This window comes from Marmota marmota, unplaced genomic scaffold (assembly GCF_001458135.2).
Source record: "Marmota marmota marmota unplaced genomic scaffold, marMar, whole genome shotgun sequence".
NCBI classification, from domain to species: Eukaryota; Metazoa; Chordata; class Mammalia; order Rodentia; family Sciuridae; genus Marmota; species Marmota marmota.
Genome location: NW_025999991.1, coordinates 3,888,170 through 3,909,786, shown reverse-complemented (window position 1 = coordinate 3,909,786; position 21,617 = coordinate 3,888,170). Strand labels below are relative to the sequence as shown.

At 43.5% G+C, this 21,617-nt stretch overlaps 1 protein-coding gene across 5 annotated transcripts in view; it reads left to right on the top strand.

Moving 5' to 3' along the window:
* The first annotated feature begins 2,186 nt into the window (after nucleotides 1–2,186).
* Nucleotides 2,187–21,617, top strand: part of Cd226 (CD226 molecule) — a 76,753-nt gene continuing 57,322 nt past the window's right edge. Inside the window, exons 1-6 of one of the 5 annotated variants that reach the window (XM_048806629.1) lie at nucleotides 2,187–2,347; nucleotides 4,391–4,514; nucleotides 4,664–4,750; nucleotides 4,845–4,989; nucleotides 17,077–17,244; nucleotides 17,504–17,836. In XM_048806629.1, coding sequence (XP_048662586.1) covers nucleotides 17,169–17,244; nucleotides 17,504–17,836 — 409 coding nt within the window. In that variant the 5' untranslated portion in view covers nucleotides 2,187–2,347; nucleotides 4,391–4,514; nucleotides 4,664–4,750; nucleotides 4,845–4,989; nucleotides 17,077–17,168. Of the gene's footprint in view, nucleotides 2,348–4,225; nucleotides 4,515–4,569; nucleotides 4,751–4,844; nucleotides 4,990–6,501; nucleotides 6,594–7,938; nucleotides 8,654–17,076; nucleotides 17,245–17,503; nucleotides 17,837–21,617 lie in introns of those variants that run through there. The other 4 variants (XM_048806628.1, XM_048806631.1, XM_048806630.1 and 1 more) reach the window with 4 other exon arrangements.

Here is a 21,617-nt window from a genome sequence, read left to right as displayed (position 1 = left end):
GAGAAAGCCTTAACCCTCCCTTTGTGCCCACGCTTGCATCTGTCAAGCCATTTTACACCTCTTCCCCACGTCCTATTCTAAGAACAGATCTGCAAAATAAGAGTTAAGATTATAGTTATGCGACAGTTGTTTGCTGAGCACGTGCTTCATGCTGGACACTGCCGTTGGCATTGGTGACCCACTATTGGGGTTATCCCAGGACTTTTCTGGTGTTTACATGAATAGTCCTGTGTCCTGGGAAGCTGCTAGGTCCCAAGCAGACCCAGATGTTGGTCACATTTGATACAGCAGGGAAGACAGCAGTCAGCCTTCTGGATTCATAAGCAAGTCAGATGCTGAGAGCCGTAGCCCAGTCAGAATGACGCATGGCATTTTTGCCAGAATGGAGTGGTTGAGAGGTGATGCCAGCAAGCCATTGAGATGATGATGGTTATGTTAAGCTGTGTATTCAGTTGTAATATTAGACCCCTGCTGTCCACCTCGGCCTGCTACTTTGGAGTTCTTGCGGGGATTCCCAGAGAGTTCCCATTGGTTGGGGAAATGCCGGAGGAGGGATTTCCGGTTGGTGGTTCCTGGAGGAGCCACGTGGCGTTCGGGGAAGTTCCCGGGAGTGTGTGTGGAGTGTGCTGGTGGAGTTCAGAAATAAAGTTTGTTCCTGCTTCAGTGGCTCGTGATTTGTGCCCAGCCAGACTGCTGCAGTCAGAAGATTCAGAGACAAAAAACACGTTAAGACCAAAGGCACAGTTATACATAGAGTGCAGCGTCAGATCAGAAAGCATTCCAGGTATTCATGTCCTGGTTCATCTGATTATTTTGTAAAAGGAGCTGCTCCTTCTGTGTGCATGGGATGAAAGACAGGTCCTCTTAGGGCCCAGCTCCTGTTCAGAAGGACCACGGTCACCTGCCCTGCGTGGATAGCTCCTGTGAGCAGGTAAGCCTGCTGTCTGTCTGCTCCTGCTTGCCCTTCCCAGGACCTAGCAGTCTTTGTGGAGAGGTAGGCAATTCTTCAAAGAGGCCAAGAGGGGACAATGGGGACAGGCCCTGCTGTCTTGACTTTGGGCACTGTGAGTATCTCTGTGCTGGACCTGGGTAACCCTGACCAAGGGCTGGGTAGAGGGAGGGGCTCACCACCTCCCATAAGAGCTGACCAGAAGAAGGTGGGCTGGTCCCAAATGTTCTTGGTCCCTGCTATAGCAAGGGTGACCACTGTCCTAGTTGGGTTCAGGACCAAAGGGTTTCCTGGACAAGGAACCTCAAGCCCACAACCCTCTAGATGGCTCCTGGGTGACCACAGAGTTTATCATCCAAATCAGGAAGATTTGAAAATGAAACAAGAGGCTATTAATACAGCAGTGCATCCGGGTGTGCGTTGGAATCATGGTGGGGAGCCTGTGCAGCCTGAGCCCCACTGCCCAGGCTACATCCACGCCCAACGCAAGCTCAGGGAGCTGCAGCCCACTGGGCCACTGAGTCTGGAGACCACCCCCACTGAGCCACCTTGCTAGGGAGCTGAGCATGGGGACAAAGACCGTGGTGTAAAAGCTCACTGAGTAGCTCAGTTGCAAATGGATCTACCTAATTGCAGGAAAAACAAGAAAGCAGCAAGAGCAACAAAAAGAGAATTCAGACATTTGCAGGAAAAGATATCTAGGGAGAATATATCTTCAATTCAACACACACAGATTTTCTGCCATTTGGGAAAATAAAAATTTCTGTCAGTAACCTGGGATGCAGCAGTATTAAGAGTATGGGAGGCAAAATAAGCTTTCCAACATTAAGAGTGTTGAAGGTCCTCATGGTCCCTGCCAAGGGCAGAGCACACTTGGCCAAGGGTAATTCAAGGAGGGGATCACCCACAGCTCAATATCCTCCCACCGTCCTGTGTACCAAGGACTGTAGGTCCCACAGGTGGCTGCCCTGGAGCAGGACTTGAACCCAAGAAAGCCACACACTTGTTTTCAAGGATGGCAGCTGGTCCCCTCTCACTAAGTAGCCGCCATGAAGAGTGCAGTGTTATCAGGAATATGGAGGAGAGACGAGTGAGCTGTGTCAGGGGACTGGGGCTGGGGGAAGGAGATAATGGATATCTACATGTCCCTGCATGTCCATAAGGCCATCTGGCTGCTGCTTCCTGATGTCTTTAGAAAAAATTTTCTCAGAACAACTTCACATTTACCCAGGTCTGATACTCAAGGTTTGGAGTCCCTGAACTGCGTCTCAAGTATTTATTTCTTTGAAACCTTGGTACCATCCAGAGAGCACAGAAGAAAGGAGAGGAAGAAGAAAAGGACACTGGCCAAGGAGTCGAGGGAGAAGCGAGGCGGGCCCTTGGCAGTGCTGGGGCCAGGTGAGAAGCAGGGCAGGGGTGCCTCGCCCAGGAGCTTTTGGGGCTTTGTTCATCGTCTCGTTTTTATGGGGAACATGTCTGCTGCAAAACGTTCTGCACGTGGAACATTGCATTCTGTCTCAACATAGATCTGTGTGACCATGACAGAGCGGCACAGTAGCCGTCATTTGGATTCATCACAACTAATTCAACTGCCCCACCAGAGACGGGCCTGCATGTCTCCAATTCTATTGATAAAAATGTGTTATAAGTATTTACATATTTTAGACATACTTTTTTGCTAAATTTCATAAATTTACCCTTTTTTGGATAACATTTTGCTGGGCCCGAGGATTTGACAAGTGTATTTTTCATACATGTTGCTTAAATCCATGAACATACAGAATGTTTATGCCAGTTCACACTGTCACTTGCATTTGGCAAACTGTATTCTTGCTTGCTCTTGTTAACACTGGTCATCATTATTCTTGTTGTTTTTTGGGGATACCAGGGATTGAACTCAGGGGCACTCAACTACTAAGCCACATCCCCAGGCCTCTTTTGTATTTTATTAGAGACAGGGTCTCACTAAGTTGCTTAGGGCCTTGCTAAACTGCTGAGGCTGGCTTTGAACTTGCAATGCTCCTGGGTCCACCTCCTGAGCCCTTGGGATTACAGGCATGTGCCACAGTGCCTGGTCTCTTTTTGTTTTTATTTGCAAACTTGAGTGAAAATTGGTATGTTGGTTTTTTCTAAAATACTTATTTTTTTAGTTGAATACAATATTATCTTTATTTTATTTATTTATTTTTATGTGGTGCTGAGGATTGAACCCAGGGCCTTGCACGTGCTAGGTGAGCGCTCTAACCACAATCCCAGCCTCATATATTGTTTTAATTTTCCTTGATTACAACTGATGAGGGTAAATAGTTTTTTCTATTTTTTTCTTTTTTGTGATCTTTTATAAATTGATGTTTAATATCCATTGTCTGTTTTTTATTGAGCTATTTGTGGGATTTTTTTTAAAATCACTGATATGTAAATGTGTTATATTTAGAAAATATCACACTGATATTTCATGACTTTTGTGCATCCCTTTACAGACTCTCCTGGATTTCTGCTTTGTTTGTATGTGCTTGCAACATCAGAGTTCTAAGTTTTTTATGGAAAGTCTTTTTAATATTTATATTTTATACACATATATGCATGTGCATTAAAAATATATTCTATACATTTAAAAAACACATACATTTGGAAAACCTATCTTCATTTTTTAGGTTTATAAAACACATTTTTTATTTTTTCAGAATGTATTTTTATTCAAATCATAGTAAATCTGAAATTTATGCTGATGTAAGAGATGAATGTATTCATCAGGGTTCTTGGTCATCATGTTTCCAAGTCCACCGTAAGTGAGAAGGGGGGTGACAGGCAAAGGACAGAGGATACCGTCTGACCAAAGGACATGAAAGTCTGTCTGTCAGGATGAATGAGTTTTGGGATCTGTACATCATGGTGACTATAGTTAGTAACATTGTGATATTGCTGCACTCAAAAATTTTTGCTCAGATGGTGGATCCTATGCTAAAGGTTTTGCCATGAAATATAAATAAATTTTAAAAATTAAAAGAATAAAGGGGTTGAGGGACATTCTTAGAGGTGTAGGGGTTTAACACCGTGATTGTGGTACTGGTTCATGGTGCTCCATGGTTATCTTCACACTCAGTAGATTATTGGCTAAATAAGGAGGTTTTCTTTTTACTTCTTTTAATTTTGGTGTCTCTGTTGTACCTCAGATTGGTTTTTGAGAAGGATGTGGGATATGTGATTGGTCATAAAATAATGCAGTGGTGAGAGCAGAAGTTGCCTGCCCCACCCCAGTGGCCTGGGGAGGATGTCAGCACAGCCACTGCTTGGTGCAGACCCAGCTGCCTGCTGCTGTCCCATGGTGCCGGTGGACGATGTGTGGGGCTGTCTCTGGGTTGGATGGGGCTGCAGCCTCTGTAGCCCTCTGCCAGGATAGACTCTGTGGCATTGCTTCATAACTTTGACCTTCTGATTCAGATATCAAGGGACTAAATGCATCTGGCAGAGGTGACATTCTGTGCCCTGACCCACACTGTGAGGGATGCTGGTGAAGGGAGCATCTGGCCCTGAGGTGCTCTGCAGAGATCACACCGCCCAAGGGGTGAGCATTCTGGGTGGTGTGGGTGGAGCTGGCCTGGGGTTCTGAGTGGCGAGTCCGTTTCCCTGAGGCTGTGTGTGAGAGACCAGTTCTTTCCCCACTGAACTGGAGCATCTCACCGACCAGGCACTGAAAGCCCCGCACTTCTTCAGGTCTGCTTCTGAGCTTGTGACTTACAGAACAAGACACTTCAACGGCACAGCTTTGGGGCACAGTTTTGGCATATCTCCTCATGTCAGGTAGTGCCCACTCCACTGTCCTTTGAAATCAAGGGCTTTGCTGTTCTTTCTGCATTTAAATGGAGCACTTGCTAATTAGGAACATTTTCATTAGGTGAGCATTTACATAAACAGTGACATCAGCCTGAGGATCCAGCACCCCGCGTGACCTCTCAGGAGCCTCAGACGTCACTTGGAGAGTGTAGCTAGCCAGAACCTCCCGAAGAGTCTGTCACAGCCTGAACTGTTCAAAGATGTGAGTGATTATAACATTTCGGGAAAATTTAAAAATATATATTTTTAATGTATTCTCAAAGTGGGTCTTGCCATAGAGGAGCACAGCATGTATCTCCATTTATTCAAGATTTCCTTTATTATTATTCACAAATTTCTTGTTTAATTTCTACAAGCCTCTGAGGTACACTCCTGTCTGTGCAAACACTATGCTTTTATATACATGCGTACGCATAGTTTTGCTGTGCTTTAGGATGGGACATGAAGCCATTGGTTCATAAAATCATTGTTGCCTGACACCTAATTTATTTGCATTTCTATCGGAGTCTGTGTCTTCTCTAGGTCAATCATGCACAAATAAGAAATTCTGAATAATTTTCTAGATTTATAGTTTCTATTCCTTTTAAAAAATCTATTACACTTAATCAAAACTTCCAGAATATTTCAAAGATTGTCCCTGTCTTGTTTAGGAATTGACTGGAGAGTCCTCTGGTCTGTCACTATCAAGTTTGCCTTTAGTTTCTAGTCAATTTTCTTTATCATGCTAAATAAATTCCAGAATCACCATGAGTCTTTATCAGGGAAGGATATTTAAAATCCCTGAGTGCCTTGTGGCATTGGCTGGATCCAGTGATATTTTCTTGTTAATCTTCATTGCTGTTTCTTCACTGAGGAAACTGGGACCTCTGTTCGGAGAGGCTCCTGCTCTCTCTGTTCAGTCATGGCTCTTTGCGTTGTCTCTTGCTTGCTTTCTCCTACAGGACTAGCCGCTCTGCAGGACTGGCAGCATGCCAGCTCAGCCACTGGAGAGGCTGGCCCCCTATGTGGCCCCCTGACGTCTCTGGTGCCCTGAATAGGGAAGTTGTGGTTGAGGGGGAACAGTTATTGCCTGTCAGCAAGTCTTTGCTTGTGAAGTTCCCCATTCGCCCTTCATCGAATGATTTTAGCTTCTCTTAACAGTTGTCTTGATCTATTGTGTTGATGTTTTAATAGGGATTGTGAAATGATGATTTAAAAATTCATCCATGATTGTTTTTTTCTACTTAGCAGCTATAATTTTTCTGCGAAGAGAATGTAGGGTCACCCTGCAAAGAGTTTGTACACTCAGGGAGGCTGCTTGGTTCTTCCCCTTCCTTACCCTTTGTTGAGACAATGAGTTGACGCTATGGGACAGAGAATGAGGCAGCAAGAGTTAATGCGATGCTCCAGCCAGCAGTATGATGACGTCTCCTGTGTCTCCTACTTCTGTTAATAAATGATAGCATTAAAGAGTAGTTTTGCTCTAAAACTGTAGAAAGAGCCCTTTGTAAGGGCCACTAAAATGTTATGGAGGGAGGAATCTTGTTCCTCTCTGTGAATCATGGATGATCATTCTGCCTCCTTGACTTTCCACCTGGTCACCTCTGTTTGTTCTCCTGGTTGGAACATTCAGAGTGACTATTTGCCAGACATGGGGCACTTTCATCTGTCTCAGGTTGTTTCTGTTATTGATCATTATTGATCAGGTCATCTTTTAGCATTTCTCCTACTTGCAGAGGGATATTATGTAGCCTCCTGTCCAGAAGGACAAGTTTGGATCCCTGGGACTACCATGGAAGGTACCCTCGGTCCTTTGGAAGGTACACAAAAGGTAATTGTCAGGTTCTTTATGTTACAAACATCCCAGATCCTCCATGTAGAATCTACCAAATCTCCATGGCTGGTCCCCAGGAAGGCTGTCTCCCTGCTGTCTCTCCAAACCAGAGCAGCAGCTGTATTATGAGATGTAGGTGATAATGGGGGTGACAATAACAAATGTGTGTGTGTGTATGTGTGTGTGTGTGTGTACATGGACACAGAATCAGGAAGTGATTACAAAAGACAGAGTCACTTGGGAAAAGTTCCTAGCCTATATAGACATGGACTGTGTGAGTCGGAGAGTATGAACAACGGGCTTTCAACCCGAGACCCCAGGGGTGTAAGTCTCATCTCTTCTACTGCAGGCTCTGACATTTATCTTGAATTGTGTGGGTAGACAGTGACAATTCAGCTGGGCTTTGAAGTTCAGTTCAGGGCCAGTTGAATTATTCTGAAGGATACTTGGCCAGGTAAGGAAAGTCTTGCCTTTGAGTTTATTCTGTAGCATCAATGTGTATTTTGGATGTATGATTCTTTTTTTTTCTTATTCACTGGGGAAATTGAAGGTTGAGGCAAAAGAAAAACTGCACATTGGAAGCAAGATGGTATAGGGATTGTAACTAGTAAACAGGATACATGCTGTGAAATTTCACGGATGGAAACCATAGCTTGATCCTCATCCAACAAACACTGATGCAGCACCCACCACCAGCCTGGCTCTGAGGACAGGGCAGTGGGTGAGACTTTGTGCCTTGAAGAGTTTATTAAGCTAGATGAGAAATGCAGTAGATCAGTAGGCAATCAGGATGTGATGAGAATTTCAGTAAGGATATACTAGAGGAGAAGTAGAGTGTAAGGGTCCCTTGGGTGAGAACCCATCCTACCAGAGCATGGCCTTTAAAATAGAAAATATTAGGTGGCTTTCAAGTGTAGGCTGGGAGTGAGCAAAAGATTGGTGGGGTGCTAGACCTGGGGAAATGGCAGGGATTAATCACAGCAGGCCTGTAGGTCAGCAAGAAGTTTGAACAGTCTCCTGAGGACAGTGAGACATTGAAAGGAGTGACAGGAGCCAGCTGGTGTTTTGGAAAGCTACTTGTGGCCCACAGTATGTGCTCAATAAACGTGTGTGTACGGAAGGACAGCTCTTCCTGTTCTAGGCTTTAAGACAGACAGATGGTCCAGCAAAGAGGCCAGCATAACTGACCGTAGGGGGCAGGCTCGGCCCAGGCCTTCTCACCCACCTGCCTAGCGCTGTCCTTCCAGTAGCTCAATGAATTCCAGGAACTCAAGCCTCAGACGCAATCCTTAACCAATAGGGAGCCTCCATGATCTAGTAAAGCAAAGGAATAAGAAATCCAAGTTCACTGTTGTCGGGTACAGCTGTGACGTGGTGGTGTTTCTAAGACACAAGCAGCTAAACATGGGAAACTGTTCTTCAGAAACACCAGCTTGTGCACTTTTTCTGTCAGAGAATGAAAGGCAAAGGAGGCGGGGGACTCTAGAAGATAGGACTGAAACATAGATAAAGGCAGAGATAAGAAAGCTTCCTGAATTTCAAAGACTGCTGAATATTCGGTGCTTTGATTGGCAGAAAAAAAAAAAAATGGGGAAGAAAAGGTAAAGAAACCAGCTTGAAGTCTTGGCATATAGTTTCAATTTAGAGTCAGAGCAGAGGATGCGATGCACATCCTTTCAGCCTGTGGACTCTAAGGAGAAAGAAGAGGGACGGAAACGTGGCTGAGTTTTCTGGAGTGAGTCCGGGGAGCTGAAATGGTAAAGATGCTTCCAGAAGCAGGGAAACTTCTTGACTTCAAAAAAGTCAGCCTCGTGAGTTATTAGTGCTTTGCTCGGCCGCTACCTGGAGAGGCTCTGGTGGAGAGAAGAGCTCAGGAGCAGGAGGAGCCGCAGCCTCAGTCGGACAAGCGCTCCCTGCTGATCCTGCCACCTGAAGAAGGGCCTGGGAACAGCAGGGGCCAGGGCCAGTGTGGGTGAGCAGAGAGTGGCCAGGCCAGCTGGACCTTCCCAGGCCCTGAGCAGGAGAGCTGCTGGGAGCACACTCACAACTCGAGGTCAGTAGCCCCCAGGAAAAACTGGATGCTCCAAGTTCACATGCTATAACTTAACAGTGGATAAAGGGGAGGGACTGCCAATAATACCATGTGACAAGTAGATGCAGCAGGGAGAGAGCCACGGGACGAAGCTGTAATGAGTCGAAGCTCTATAAACCTGTGAGTTTGATGATGGGTGTAGTTTTTAGTAAAAGGATGCCATTTAAGTACTTTTCCTTAGTGTGTTCCTAGAAGAATTGTATTTAGCATAAATCTGATAGTGTTAGTTCTTGAGAATAAGACTGAGCTGGTTTTACCAGGGTCTGGGCCATTAGGCTTAGTCTTCTTTCTCTCCAGAAGTACTAGGTGAGGATAAAATTAAATGATAAATGTCTGCTATCTCAGGATTTACTACACTGTTCAAGCATTGGGAAACAATTCCTGTGAGAGGCAGATAGCTAAGTTAACTGTTTTGTAGTCCAAACGGTGTCTGTCCTGCATCAGCACCACCCGGCTCCACCACGGACACAGGAGCAGCACAGATCACCCGTGGACCCAGGAGGGTGCTTCGCTGTGTTATAGCTAAACTATTTACAGAAACCAGGCAGCAGCTGGATTCAGCCCATGGGCCATGATTTCTAGAACTCTGTTCTAGAGGACTCCTGCTGAATGCAAACTGAAGATTCTAAGTTGAATGAAAGTAGGTTTTATTGCTCACTCACTCCTCGGGGCAGATCTGTGGATTGCCTAAGTTCTAAGGGCATCATTGTCTGGAGGAGACCACATCTTCCTCATCAGATTTTCTTCACGAGAGTCACCTGGGCAGGGAGCAGACACTTAAGCGGTAGCGCTCTGTGGAAACATGCTGGGAGCGTGAGCCTCTTAACAATAGGGCACCCCAGCAGAAGAACCCAGCCAATCCCTTGCACCCAAAGGAGGAGGAACAGGACCTCACACCTGGACCCTTCCCAGCCAGCGGTGTGTTCTCAGAATGGCACGGGCGTTTCTCTTCCCAGCACATCAGCAGCTCTCTGAGCAAACACAGAAAGGTGTCAGTCAGGAACAGAATCCCCACCACACAGGCCAGGAACTGTAGCATGAGCCAGGGACGGTGGGGCTGGGGCAATTCAGTAGGACGAGAATCCCCACATGGTAGAGACAGGTGGGGAAGCAGAACACAGTGCAGATGGCAGGAACATTGTGAGAGACAAGGCCTCTGCCATGCATGCAGAACTCAGTGTGCGTGAAGATGGTGCAGCAGGCCACCCAGGAGTCTGCACTTGGAGGCCAGCTCGTGAGATGCATTCAGACGCATGTGGTCAGCTGACACGTTCTTAAATAGCAGAAGAATCCTGTAATATTTTGATTAATGGCTTCCTCGAGGACAAAGCTCTTTTACACAGACAGCTCTATTAGGAAAAAAACCTCAAGCCAAAACTCCTTCATAAATCATGCAAAAAATGGCTGTGGACACAACAAAAATAGCGCAAGTGCAGTCTCTATTTGTCTTTGGTTAGATGTTGATAAATAGGGCTCTTCCTTGGCACTCGGGTAACTGCTGAGCTGCTGCGTCAGCCCCAAGTCCTTCCGCACCTTCCGTGTGAATCTGTGACCTCTAGGTCCCTGGATTTCATAGTGCAAGTGCCCTAAGGTGGTTTTCATCTCTCAGCCACTTGGGCTTCGAAGCCCAGGGAGGGAAGGAGTTATTATTGATTACTACCCCTTCTCAAAACTTCTCCCACACTCCAATACCTTAGAGAAGGTTCCCTGAGGCCTTGGGAGCCCCTGAGAGTGGAAGATGCTTCATTATATTGCTTTTCTTTTGAGGTCCCTAGCAGCACACTGTCAAAGCTATCTGATTTGCCCTGACCCTCTGGTCTTCTACCTGCACTTCTGCCACACTTTTCCCTATCCTGACCCTGCTTTTCTTTTACACACACACACACAGCCACATATACATGTTTATAAGTTCATTTAAAAGCATTTAGGATTTTTTTATTTTTTAATAATTTGTCTGAAAACCCATTGTCTTTTGCATTATTTATTCTCAGCTGTCACCATGAAAGTATGACATAATGTGTGCCACTGGGCTCATAGAAGGCACTGTGAGGCTCAGTTGTACTTGTGGATCAGGATGGGTGGGGGATCAGGTGACATCAGTGAGTGAACAGCCAACAGAAAATGTGGCCTCTGCTGGGTTTGTCCTTTTCCTATTCATTGGTAATAAATTATTGTATTGAAGTGACATTCACATAACACGAAACAACCAATTTAGAGTGCATGATTAGGTGATGTTTAGTACATTCACAAAGTTCTTTAAACTACCACCTTTTTGAGTTCAAAACATTTTCATCATTCCCAAAGAGAACCCTATACCCTAGGCCATCTCTCCCAGTCCCTCCTTCCACTATCTAAATTTCTGTAAGGATTTCATTGAATCTGTAGATTTCTATGAGAGGTATTTCCATCTTAACTATTAAAATTTCCAGTTCATGAGCATGGGCTGGCTTTTAGACATACTTTCTAAGCACAAGTTTTTCATATTTAGGAAAAGTCATGCATCTTTATTTTCTTTCAGCAATATTTTGTAATTTTTCAATGTAAAATCTTACACATCCTTGATTAAATTTATTTATATGCATTGTATTTTTTGGGTGCTATTGTAAGTGGAATTCTTTTCTTAATTTAGATCTCACATTACTTACTGTTAGCATATAGAACAGATTTTCATGTGTTGATTTATCCTTCAACATTGTTGAATTTGTTTATTAGCTCAATAATTTCTGGTGGATTTTGGGGGGATGTTTATATATAAGATCATGTCATCAGTGAACAGAAAGAGTTTTAGTTCTTCTTTTGGGTATTTGGATACCTTGTGTTTCTTTTTCTTGCCTAATTGCTCTGGCTGAAGCCTTCAATGCAGTATGAATAGCAGAGGTGCAAGCAGACATCCTTGTCTTCTTCCTGATCCCAGGGGCACATTCAACATTGAGTGTGATGTTAGCTGTGGGCTTTTCTCAAATACCTTTTATTAGCAATAACTTAAATTCTATGAGTATCAGTTTCCTTATCTGTCATTTGCCTTTTTCAATGAAAAATTCATTCCCTGACCTGTTTCAATATCTCTTTAGGGGTTTCACCTCCTCCAAGATCCTAGCTTGAACCAGCAACCTCCACCGTGGGTACTCCTGGCTCTTCCTGAATTCTACAACTCTAAGGCAGAAATAAATTCTTCTATTGTTCCTGTTTGAACTTGTTTCCCCATCCCTGCTTGTTTTTAAATTTTTTCTATCACTTTTCTAGTAGTTTCTCTCAAGAAGTATCTCGGTTGTACCATTAGGAATGTTTTCTGACTAAACCCTGCCTAAGAAACACAAAGTTAAGGATGCCTATTGTTATATTTAAATATGAAAATAGGTAATCTCTGGAAGTAAGTTCATTTATTTTCATGTCCATGGAAATTATTCTAGTTCTAGCCATCATTCCTTTTCTTAGATATAGTTATGGTTTCCAAATAGTTTGATATCCCTTCTAGTTCCTTTCCAATCTTTTCTTCACATAGCAGCCATAAAAAATCATACCATATCAGATGTATATGGAAACTTTCTAATTGGCTTTTAAGTCTAAAATTTTATTATATCAAACACTATGCTCACACTCCAGAGGTGGTGGATCCAGTAGTTAATGATGCCAACTGAGACCCAAGTTTATTTCCATTTCTCTGTCATTGTATCTGTCCTCAGGCTGAGTTTCTTCAGATAGCTGCCTGTAGGACCCGGAGTAATATTCTTCCTTGTTCACATTCATTGGAGGGGGCAGGATAGGGGTGCATAGGAAATGTTGTCTTGGTATGGAATATAAATAATTTCTTTACTCTGATTGGGTCAACGTGGGCCATGGTTGGCTTCTTCAACTCCTCAAATCAATCACAATCATCAGTGGAATAGCTTAGATTCATCATAACACCCCTGTGGTATGGGGAAATGAGTCGGCACCCAAGTAAAATCAAGTTCTTGTTAGAAGCACGGAAAGGGAAGTGGGTGATGGTCAGTTACCCACTAAGAGTTTAAATCAGATTGGTCGTGCTGGTGCTCTCATTTTCCCTGAGGACTCATATTAGGAGGTCCTGACTGGCAAAGCACTCTCACTCCATCTGATTGCACAGTCAGATCTCCTGTCATTTTCTATTCCATTTCCCACAGAGTCTGCCTGGGTGCTCTTGCTCTCCTGTCCAGCTGAATTGCTGTGCTTGCACCTGCTGCACCCTCGCGTACCTAATGCCTCCCAGTTCTAGACGTCTCCATACATAGTCACTCCCTGAGAGAGCCTTACCCCACCCTGCCTAAAGAGGATCTGTGCTTGGTTGCCAACCCTAGTTGTTCTCTCCTATGCCAACACATTCTTATTCACTTTATAACATGAAAACTGTTTTTTTCCCCCACATTTTTATTGGTGCACTACAGTGGTGTGTAATGATGGGATTTATTATTACATATTTGTTCATGCACCCAATATAACAATATCATTTGGCCAGTATCAGTCCCCAGCACTTCCCCACTCCTTCCCCTTTGTCCCTTTCCTCTACTGACTTCCTTTTGATTTTTAGGAGATCCACCCCCACCTTTCTTTGCCTGTTTCTTCTCTAGCTTCCACATGAGAAAACATATGACTCAACCTTAGGAGTTTGACTTATTTTGCTTAACATGAGAATCTCAAATTCCATCCATTTTCTTGCAAATGACATAATTTCATTTTTCTTTATATCTGAATAAAACTCCATTGTGTATATATGCCACATTTTCCTTATCCATTCATTCATTGACAGACACGTAGGCTGGTTCCATAGTTTGGCTATTGTGAACTGTGCTGCTGTAAACATGGGTATGCATGTATCACTGCAGTCAGATGACTTTAATTCTTCAGGGTAAATTCCAAGGAGTGGTGTAGCTGAGTCATACGGTTGTTCCACGCCTAGTCTTTTGAGGAAGCTCCATACTGATCTCCATAGTGGTTGTAGTAATTTAGAATTCTACCAACAGTTTAAAAGTGTTCCTTTTAGCCCACATCCCTCCAGCATTTATTATTATGTATTCTTGATGACTGTCATTCTGGACTGATGTGAGATGAAATTTCAGTGTAGTTTTGATATGCATTTCCCTAATTGCTAATGATGTTGAACATTTCTCATATACTTGTATTTTTTCTTTTGAGAGTGTCTGTTTAATTCACTTGACCATTTGTTAGTTGTATTATTTGATTTGGGGTATAATTTTTTAACAATAACTTTATTTGTATGTCTGTTTTTCCAAAATCTGTCTTTCTACATAGACCAGGATTAGGAATTATTTTCTGTAAAAGGTCGTAAAGTGTATATATTTGGTCTCAGGGACCTAACTGTCTCTGTTACAAGATACCTCCTAGTGCAACATGTATGTGTGCATGGGAGTGTACATATGAGTGTGAGCATGAGAATGTGTGGTTGTGTACATATGTAGCTGTAAGCATGTGTGTGAGTGTGTGTGACTGTGAGCATGTGAGTATATGACTATGAGCATTTTGTGCATGTGCGTGTACATGTGTGTGAATGTGAGTATGTGCATTATGTGAATGAGAATTTATGTGTACATGTATGTGTGAGCATATGAGTGCATGTGTGTGTATGTGTGTGAGTGTACATATGCATGTATGGGAATGTGTGTGACTGAGAATATGTGAATGTGTTTGACTTTTATGACTGAGCATGTGTGTGCATGTGTGTATTGGAGGATGTGTGAGTGCATGAATATGTGTGCTAGTGTGAGTCAATGCGTAGGTGTGAACATGTGTGTAAGAATGTGTGAGTGCATGCATGTGGGAGTGTAAACATGTGAGTGCCAGCATGCGAGAGTGCGTATGTGGTGGGTGAAGTGACAAAGGTCTGAGGCAGGATGTGGTGGGTACAAGGGGACAGTTAGAAGGGTGCTTTCTTTAGCACTTGAGAATTCTTGGGCCTTGCTCTCACTCTTATTTTGTAAGTCTTATTTTGGTTGGCACCTGTTAAAAGGAGATCTTATAAATAAGACTTGATGGATGAAATAAATTTTTTCAACTCAGGTATATATTCTTGAGTCCTTGCCACTGCCAGTCCATTTTTCATGGTGACCTAAGTTATCTCACAAAATGTAAAATTGTCCATATCAGCCACAAGAACAAGATTTTCAGTGGATCTGTTTCTTCCATAGATATGCTTATGCTACAGACTAATCCCTTTATGTGTGCCATTGAAGACACTTTTCTATCCAGATTTAACCTCATTTTTGGCCATTTCTTTACCTTTGAGACTATAATCATACCCCACAGTACAGTCACACCCCAAGACCATAGTCACATTCCCAAAGTATAGTCCTGTCTCTAGACTGTAGTCATATTTCCAGAGCGTAGTCATATCTCTAGGCTGTGGTCACACCCCCAGACTGTGGTCACACCCCCAGACTCTGGTCACACCCCCAGACTGGGTTACAGTTTACACCTCTAGACTTTAGTTACATCTTTACCAGTCATGTCCTCAGATTGTAGTTCCAGGTGGCAGTCACACCTTCAGACTGTAGTCATACACTCCTAGACTGTACAGATACCACTATACTGTAGCTACACCCCTAGATAGTAGTCATACCCTTAGTCAGTAGCTATACCCCCATATACTATAGTCACATTCCTAGATTGGTAGTCACACCCCTAAATAGTAGTCACACCCCTAGACAGTTGTCACATTCCTAGATAGTAGTCACACCCCCATCTACTATAGACATACTCCTAGATTGTTGTCATACCCATATAGTCTGAACCCCTAGATTGCAGTTACTCTCCTAGATTATAGTCACAGCCTTAGACCCATACCCTTTAGACTGTATTCACACCCCCTAGGCTAGAGTCACACCCCTAGACTGTAGTCTTAACCCCTAGACTGTAGTCACACCATTTCCTGAAAATGCCTTACATGAACATATCTTTCTTCCACTTTTTTCTGTGAAACCTTTCTAAAATCTATTAAAATGAATGCCTCCCTCTTTGGGCTGTCAAAAAACTTAATCAGATAATTTGTATAGAAATTATCATTCATTGTAGTAAATTGCTTTTCTGTCTTTCTGACCCACTGTGTCACCTGTGGCTGTGAGCACGGCCCTGATCTCCTCATGCTTGTATTTCCAAGGACTAAGAGGGGTAGCTGGCGTAACGGTCAGATTGGGGTGATTGTTGTGCTGAGTTACTTACAGAACAGAGATAACAGGTACCTCTTCCGACTGAAGTGCGTAGCGATACTATGATATCAGACGTGGGGCTTGATGGAAAGTAAAGGCTCTGAGCGCACCAAGGGGCCTGGTGCATAATATACGCACACGTTGAACTGATCGGGTTCTTAGACACTGCAAACTTCGTGTTCCCTGAAACCGTCCCCACGTTGGCTGCCAGTGGCGCCTGCAGGACACCATAGATAAACTTCTGGGCGTCAGGCCATCCTCAGTGACTGCCACTCACCCGCTATTGGTGCTGTCAGTGGGCCAGATACTCCACAAGCCTGTCTTCATAGAGACAGGATCTTTGTCCTGGCGTGTTAAGGTGTTCTTCACAGAGTCCCAGGGATTAGAAGTGTTACTTGGAAGTAGAGGAAGAGCAGTGGTGCCCCTGGGCAGCCAGTCACATTCTGGGTACGGTCCTGTGGCCAGGTACCACACAGCCGCTGGTCCACTGGGCCAAGTCGTGCAGAACCGCTCTGGCCGCCTCGGCAACTCTGCGTGATCTGTGATCCTTTCAAAATAAAAAGTTGAATAAGGAAGTCAGGCAGAATGGTGGCTTTGTATGAGGTCTGGACATGGTTCTGTTGGGTATGGAGAGCCCTCCCTGGTCTGTCATCTCCACCTAAGCAAGTGCCTAAGGCCGGCTCGCAGGTGGAGGAGGAGGAAGACCCTTATGCTGGATGGAGACTCTGTCCCCAAGGCCTTGACGCACCTCTCCTTGACCTTTAGCCTCTGTTCCCATCTCCCCTTGTCACTGAGGAGTCCTTGGACCTTCCTGCTGAAAAGGAGACACTAGCTCCTGCCTGCCTCCCTTTCCTGCTGAGGTTTTCTCCTGCACTTACCACCTCTAACTTGTTACACATATTTTTTACTTTGGGTTTTTTTGGTTTCTATCTCTTCCCACTAGAATGTGGGCACGGCAAGAAGCGCGCGCATGTGTGTGTGTGTGTGTGTGTGTGTGTGACGTTGAGTCTGTCTATCCTCATGTCCTAGAACAGAGTTGGGCACCTAGAACACACTCAGCAAACGCTTATTGAATGAATGACTTTCTGTAGAAAATGAGATCTTGAAAATAGCTGTTCCCCGAGAGAGAAATAGCTCAAATCTGCCCATCCTTGTATGAGAGCAAACCTGCCTTTGAAGCTAAGACCTTCTTCCTGTGTTCATACTTCAGAAAAGAAGACGCTGCTGATAACATCTGAAAGGAAGGAGACCGTCATTGTGCTGGGCCTGAGATGTAACGCTGTACAAATTGTTTTTTTTTTTATGCACCAGCCTCCCAAGCAGTTTCCAGAGATGGATTATCTTACTTTCCTTTTGGCTATTCTTCATGTACATAAAGGTAAAAAAAATCTTTTTGTCTTCATTTAACAAATTATCTCGATTTTTAGTATTTCAGTGTGATATGTGCAGGATTTCTTTGATAATTTCTCACTTGTTCCAAGGGCTAGAAGTTACAACTGCCAACATGAGCAGTAGAAAACTGCCAGTCTTCCCAAGATCTCAACTTCCTTCCTTCCTCTTATTAGAGAGCTTAAGGTATTTATTTGGTATTCCATTATCAAGTCTAACTGAATTTATGTCATGTTTGTATATTTCAGCTCTATGTGAAGAGACATTTTGGGACACGACTATTAAATTTGCTGAGAATATGACTCTAGAATGTATGTACCCATCAGTGGACATTACCCAGGTGGAGTGGTTTAAGATCCACGATGTGCAGAAGTCCATAGGCTTGCTCCACCCCATTTACGGTGTGGTCATCCATGAGCCCTATGACAAGAAGCTTCACCTTTTGAACTCAACGACGGCTCCCAACACTGTGATCCTCTCCTTTTATAATGCCTCTGAGACCGATGTCGGCACCTATTCCTGCTCTTTCCTGACTTACACACATGGAACTTGGAAAAAGACAATACGTGTGGTTCAGTCAGGTAAGGGCAAATTTCGTTTTCCCTCTCCCCACCCCACAATATTGAATTCCACAATACTCAATACTGTCAAGCCCAAGTGGAAGCTGCAAATGCTTTATCCTATTCTTGGGGCTTTCCCCAAACCCTTTTCCAGGTTGTATGATCTTACTGTTTCAAAGGAGTGATTCTGTGGACCAATTTCATTTCTTAGTGTGCTGTCGTTTCCGCGTGGAAGTGTCTCACTGATTTCAATACGGAAGCAGAAAGCACGGGCTCTAGGTGTCTTCGTGAGAACACGAGCCTAGATTCGTGGATGGGGCCACATGTGAGTTCAGGAGTCAGCCCTTTGGCTAGGCACTCAGCACTGGCTTCAACCTCTGGACGGCTCCGGGTCCTTGTATACTACGTCATCTGAGATTATTAGTGAATCTTGGCAGGGTTCAAACAGTGGCCCTGTCTTTTGCCCCTTCCTAATTCAACTAGAGAGGACTCTTCCTTCAGAAGTCACTGGCTATCGTGTGAGAGTCTAATGATGTCTTGGGATATTTTTGCTCTGTCCCCCTGTGGTTGTGGTTTGGTCCTTCTGTAGTGGCCACATAGAGTGGATATGATTTACTGAGAAAGCTTGGGTGTTGTAGCCAGTACTTTTATATAAACTTGTATCAGTGGCACTCCTTCTCTCTCTTAATCTTGGGTTTCTGAAATGGTAAATTGAGTTAGTAATAGCACTCTCTTTGTTGAAGAGTTTAGGGAGACTATATTTAAAGAACTTGGCCCATGGTCATCAGAGAATAGGAGGTATTACTACCATCACTATTACTAGCATTTCCTGTGCTTTTGATACAAAATGATTAATGTTGACATTTTCATATATAAGTGACAGTCTAATTTTGAAACCATGCATTTCTTACCTGGTGACTTTCAAATCACACTCCTTGAATATATAGAGGAGAACACTATATGATTTATTTTTAAGAGAGTCATGTTCTGTGCTTCAAACACACACACGTGTGCTTATTGCTATGTGTGTGTGTGTGTGTGTGTGTGTGTGTGTGAACGTTGCAGATAATTGAAGCCAGAGCTGCTCACATGGCAGGCGAACACCCTGCTGTTGAGCTACAACCCCAGGCCAAGCAAACCATGTTCCAAAGCACGATTACAGTATTATATGAGGAATATAAAGCTATTGCAAGGAAAGAATGTTTGTGTACATGGTTTCCCTTTCTCTTTATGTTTAGCTCAGGACTAATTTTGTGTATATAGCTAGGACTTATAGAGTTAATTGGCAACACCGCCTTAATTACACACTAATTTTTTGAAAGACTCCATCTTGCCATACAGAACCCATTTGCTGCTGTGTGCAGACATCTGTTCAGTGCTGTTTGCAAGTATAGTCCCCTTCTGACCAGTCTTTCAAGTGAAGGTGTGGGTTAGTAAGGGTCTTGGAATGGAGCAAGCCATTGCACATGGGGCCTGAGCCTCCAGGGCTGGAAGGAGGTGGGCCCCTCTCCCTGCCATGCATGGTCCAGCCTCTGAAATTTTAGCAGCAGGTCAGGTATTTCAATTTCTGTTACAAGGCAACCAATTGAAAACAGGCAGCCTGGCCTTTTCTGAATGTTTAGGATGGAGTATGGAGCTGAATTGTCAAGGTTATTGCTGTGCCACGGTAGGATTTTTAGCATCATGTGCGAACAGCTTTGGGAATAGTCCTCTATTCTTATCATCTAAATTTGTTGTTCTTCTTATATTTTGAACAGGGTAAAAGAGAGCTCCCCGCCTGATGGGCTTTTTCATGATCAAGGGTGAAATATTCAGCTAGTTGCCAAAGAGGTACCCAGTCCTCATCTGGCTCCATTCCTTGTGATGGTAGCTTTAAACATGTTCTGTTCCTGTTGGTCTTGGTCATTTTTATTTTTACAGAACAGTTGATGTTGTGAACCAGTGATTCTACCTCACTGGGAGATTTGAGGGCTTTCTTGTTTCAAACTGAGGATGATAGAGACTTTAAACTGAATATTAGTTGTATTTCAAAGTTTACGTTGAATATAACAAAGATTTTCCTTATGTGTTTTGTTCACAATATCCAGGATCTCTAATGATTGCGTTTTTGATTTAATGTCAAGGGGAGCTGATTATCTATTTAACAAGAAAAAACTAAAACTTGAAATCTGAAAATTCTAATTTCTATAACAGATTATAAGAACTTCAAATGGATGAAGGAATCAAGTCCCTGTCCTCTAAGTGTGTTGACTTCTGCTACTTGTTGGTAGCTTTTCAGGTGTGGGGGATTGCATGTGTCAGTGTTACACAGATCTTCTCCCTTAGCCCCTATTACACACTTGAGTGTGGGCATTTCTTTGATTTTACAAGTGAGGGTACTGAGGTCTGGTGGCCTTTCCAAGGCTTCAGGCTTTGCATGTGTCCCACTGGGCAAAGTTGTAACTAGACATAAAGTGACAGCTTGGGGGACATGTTCCCCCACCTGGGCCCTTCCTGGGAATCATCAACCATTGCCCACCTTGTACCTCCTCTTTCCCCACACACTTTCTGCCTAGAGCTGGGCCAATTGAATGTCTTATTCTGGATAAACAATACTGCTAATAAAAAAAATTCCTCAAAAATGTGTCTTAGTTTAGGAATAGACATTTGTGAATTAGCAATGGATTTAGACTATAGTAATAACAGCTGCATGAATTTTAGTTAATTCATGGGGAAACCTGTTGAGGTGACTTTGGAGATAACATTTCAAAAGCAGCCCTTTTGTGCAAGAGTAGTGATGGAAGTAGGGTCCTGGGGAAAATTTCTGCCTCCCTGAAATCTCTGGCCTTACTGGTCAAAGTAAAAGAAAATGTAGTTTCTGTTAAAGAAAACGTAATTCTGTTTATGAAACTTACCACCAAATGGGTGACCCACTCAAATATTATGCTACTTAACTTTCACACGGTACCTACTTTTGGTATGAAGTATCCAAATGTCATCTCATTTAACATTTGAAAAATACCATGGAGTGATCATGTTTTCCATGTCACGACTGAGGGCACTGAGATTCAGGGTGGTTAAACAAGACGTGGCACAAGACATGGTCTCAGAATGGGGAAGTGACTCTCTCCCTGCCCCATCAACAAATGGGCTCAACTCAATATGATACTTTGGGGTCTCAGGTATTTTCTATATTAAAAAAGAAATTTAAGACTATGTGGGCAGCAGAATATTAGATATAAACCTGGAAAGTTACTGTGACCCAGATCTTGATGTACTGAATGGAGTTTGAACTTCTCTAATCTAGACCTTGCTGAACATTTTTTAGAGAGAGAGACACAGAAAAAAGACCAGTTTGTTTTTCACTGCCAGCAAGATAAAATTAGGTTCAGGTTAAGTCCCAAGCGATCTGCTGGGGTGCCTCCTCTTGCTGGGGAAAGGCAGTCTTTTGTTGTTTTCACTTGATTGGTGAGGCCCATCCACATTATGGAGGACCATCTGCTTACTCCTAAATCACTGATTTAAACATTAATCTTATCCAGAAACACTCTTCAAGTTTACTCAAAAAATTACTATCACATCTATTTTGGAAAATCATATGGCATTAGTCAGGTTAAAGAATCACATATCCTATTATCCAATAATTCTACTGTTTGATGTTGTAAAGATTGCCCCAATTGGGAGAAGTGCCCAACAATATTTGCAATAGTGACCGTAAGAGCTAAAAAAATGGTAACAAGCCAAGTACCCATCCCCAATAGGATGGGCAAAGACCTTGGCAGCATACATACAGCAGTGTACTCTGCATCCCTGGAAAGGCACG